Raw genomic sequence first — 3,013 nt, forward strand, 5'->3', positions numbered from 1 at the left:
AACAATAATTGCAAGAGTGGGAGATAAACACAAAGGAATCCATTGCTATTAAGGAAATGACATCATATATTACCGGAACAATGTTCTGTGGAGATATGAGATAAATATCTAATGCTTTGGTAAGCATATACAGAGATACGTTTGGAGACAAGTAATCAACGCCTGAAACACCATCCCGACTATGAAGTATCATCCCGACAATGAAGTAGGCCTAAGGCCTGAATGGCTTGCAGTTATTTGAGGGTCCAATGAATTCCAAGTGATATCAGGAATTTCCTCCGATGAATATCAAGGTCAGAAATTAGCATAACAAATTCTGATTCAAAGTAATGGCCTGCATCACTGCCAACCATGTTAAAATAAAATTATACATTATATATTCTGAATCTATGTACTGATGATCATTGTCCCATATCTGCCAAACATGTTGATTGGTCCAAACATCATCTGCAGACTGAAACTGAACTTCAAATAGGAAGTTTGGATTGAATGCATTTAGCTGCATAGAGAGCTATAGGATGCTCCCTTGCTCCCTATATAGTGAAAGACTGTGGTGATGTGGGCATGCTGAGCAACCCCAATATGAAGCATGTATTTGCTCCATAGGCTAAAAATGAGGGAAAATGTGGTGGAATATATATATAAGTCAGGGCTCCGGAATGAAAGCATAATATCATAGAATTCATGATTTTATGCTTTAATGGCACTGGGATCAAATATGGCTGTTTTAATGGGTTTCAATGGGGACATTTTTTGTTCTGAAGGTCCTGAGTGTGACTATTTTGTGTACACAGTGTATTAGATGTATTATAGGAACTTCAAAATTCCCCCCAAAATACACACCTTTGGTAAAATGAATGCCGTTAGCATTAACACAACCAAAATGATCGAATAAATAAATAAAATGAAAAAGACAAACATGTCCCGAAGGTCTCAAAAGGGTTAATCTACGACCGCTTTGTTTTATTTATGCAAAGCTGTGGCAATGACATGGATTAATCATGTTGTAATTACAACGTAATATAATCCATTGTAGCATATTAAATACTTAAAATATCACGAATTACATTTCATAATAATACTGAACTTTTCAAAAGATTCAGAAGTGTTTTTATTTATCAACAATCAAATTTCCCTGGAAAGTTGCCAGATTCTATCCGCAGCGCGTCCACGCGCAGGTCACGCGCATCATTTTGAGGCGTCTGTAGACTTGAACAAAAGTAAACAACTCCGAATAAACTCGCTAAACTAACCACATGTTCATTCATATCGACGTATAAACTGCTATAGCTGAATTTAAAATACCCAGAGACGCGTTACTCGACTGTGAAACTGTATTAAACGTGCAGGTAAAAGAAAACACGTTTGCTTAGCAACAAGCTCGTTGAAACGTGAAAGATAACATGCTAATACGAACGAAATTAGCATATTCAATTAAATATTAAATTATCTCGTCAAATTTGCCTCGAGTTTTAAAAGAGGACACCGTGTATTGCAGGGAGTCGTGAAATTGCTCATAGTTTATGCGATTTAAGTACTAAAAATCATCACGAACACCCTTAAACTAACAAAAATACAATGGTACAACCATTGTTTTTAGGACATTTACCATAGTTTTCTTTGAAGTACCTTGGAGAACCTTTAAATACAATACTGGCATCATGGTATATTTTAAAGTGCCATGATATTACTATCTTATAAATCACTAAAACTATATCGAATGGGCTTGTTTTATCATGCAAATCTTTTAATTGGGTTCCTAAATACTATGATTATTTAATTACTTATTTTTATACACAATTCACAATCGTACACAATGACAACTCTTAAGACTATAGATATTACAGTTTAATTTTCTGTAAAGCTGCTTTGACACGATTTGTGTTGTGAAAGGGGCTACACAAATATAAATGACGACTTAATGTGTAATGTTCAATATTATCATCTTTATATATTCACTCCATCAGGCCATGGCTCAGCACTTTTTTGGAAACTCAGACTCCACAACTTTGCAGTCAACTCCCAAAGCTGGTCATCACCAAGCATCGGCAAAGGTGGTAAGACATCAACATGTTGTGGTCTTGTCAGATTTATTCAACAATGCTTCATGACCGTCTTGTCAATCCAGGTGCCTGATGAGGGGCGTAGCGCAACAGGTGAAGCGCTATCGTTTGTAAGTCTGGATGACAGCATTGAGCCGCAGAGGTGAGCCAGAAGCTATTCTAGTTTAGTCCATATGATTTGATTATGAACACCCCTCATTTCATCTTTCACCCTTTGACAGTGAGGACTCTGGTATCGGTATTTCAAAAACCTCAACCAGAAATTCAACGGCCAACAGCGCAATGGAAGATGTTGGCCTGTTATCTCCCACAAGTTCAAGTATAGATGAGATTGGAAAGAAAGCACAGGACCTTATCGAGAGAATCAACGAGAGACGGGCCATGGACCAACACGTGATGGACAGCTTTGAGGAAAAACTCATTAAAAAGGTCCTCGCAATGATATACAAAGCACTGGTACAACAGAGACAAAGAAAGACATTGAAAGTGTAACATATTTAACATTTCTGTGTGTTTTTGTGCAGGTGCGTGAGATGTGTCAGCAGGTAAAGGAGCAGATGTTTGTGTTTTATGAACAGCACAGTCAGGGGATGGAGGCCAGCATTAGTGAGCTGTCCGAAGTGTTGGAGAGGAGCAGTCAGCTGAGTATGGAGCTACAAGGAGCCAGTCAAACCCTGGCAGCCATTAACAAGGGCCTGCAGCACAGCACTGAGCAATAGATGCACAACTGAGCAGTGCGGCAATAACCGAATATGAAGAGTCTCAAAGGCATGGCACACTTAGGGCAGAACATGAGGAGTAGAAGTGCATTAAGAACGAATTGATCTACGCAAACTTCATACCAGTTATTTAAATTATTTATAGAGGCGGTGCGTCTTGTTTCCTCACGGTAATTTAATGTATTATAAGTCCCGAAGCATCCATGTTTGAAAGTGAACTTGATATGTTAG

At 38.1% G+C, this 3,013-nt stretch overlaps 1 protein-coding gene across 1 annotated transcript; it reads left to right on the forward strand.

The window, feature by feature from the left end:
- The first annotated feature begins 1,970 nt into the window (after positions 1 to 1,970).
- Positions 1,971 to 2,782, forward strand: LOC127653019 (synaptonemal complex central element protein 2-like). The gene is made up of 4 exons (XM_052139503.1): positions 1,971 to 2,054; positions 2,129 to 2,205; positions 2,285 to 2,492; positions 2,588 to 2,782. Exons 1-4 carry the CDS (start codon positions 1,971 to 1,973, stop codon positions 2,780 to 2,782), a joined length of 564 nt encoding a protein of 187 aa, XP_051995463.1.
- Positions 2,783 to 3,013: the final 231 nt, after the last annotated feature.

Source organism: Xyrauchen texanus, chromosome 12 (assembly GCF_025860055.1).
Source record: "Xyrauchen texanus isolate HMW12.3.18 chromosome 12, RBS_HiC_50CHRs, whole genome shotgun sequence".
NCBI classification, from domain to species: domain Eukaryota; kingdom Metazoa; phylum Chordata; class Actinopteri; order Cypriniformes; family Catostomidae; genus Xyrauchen; species Xyrauchen texanus.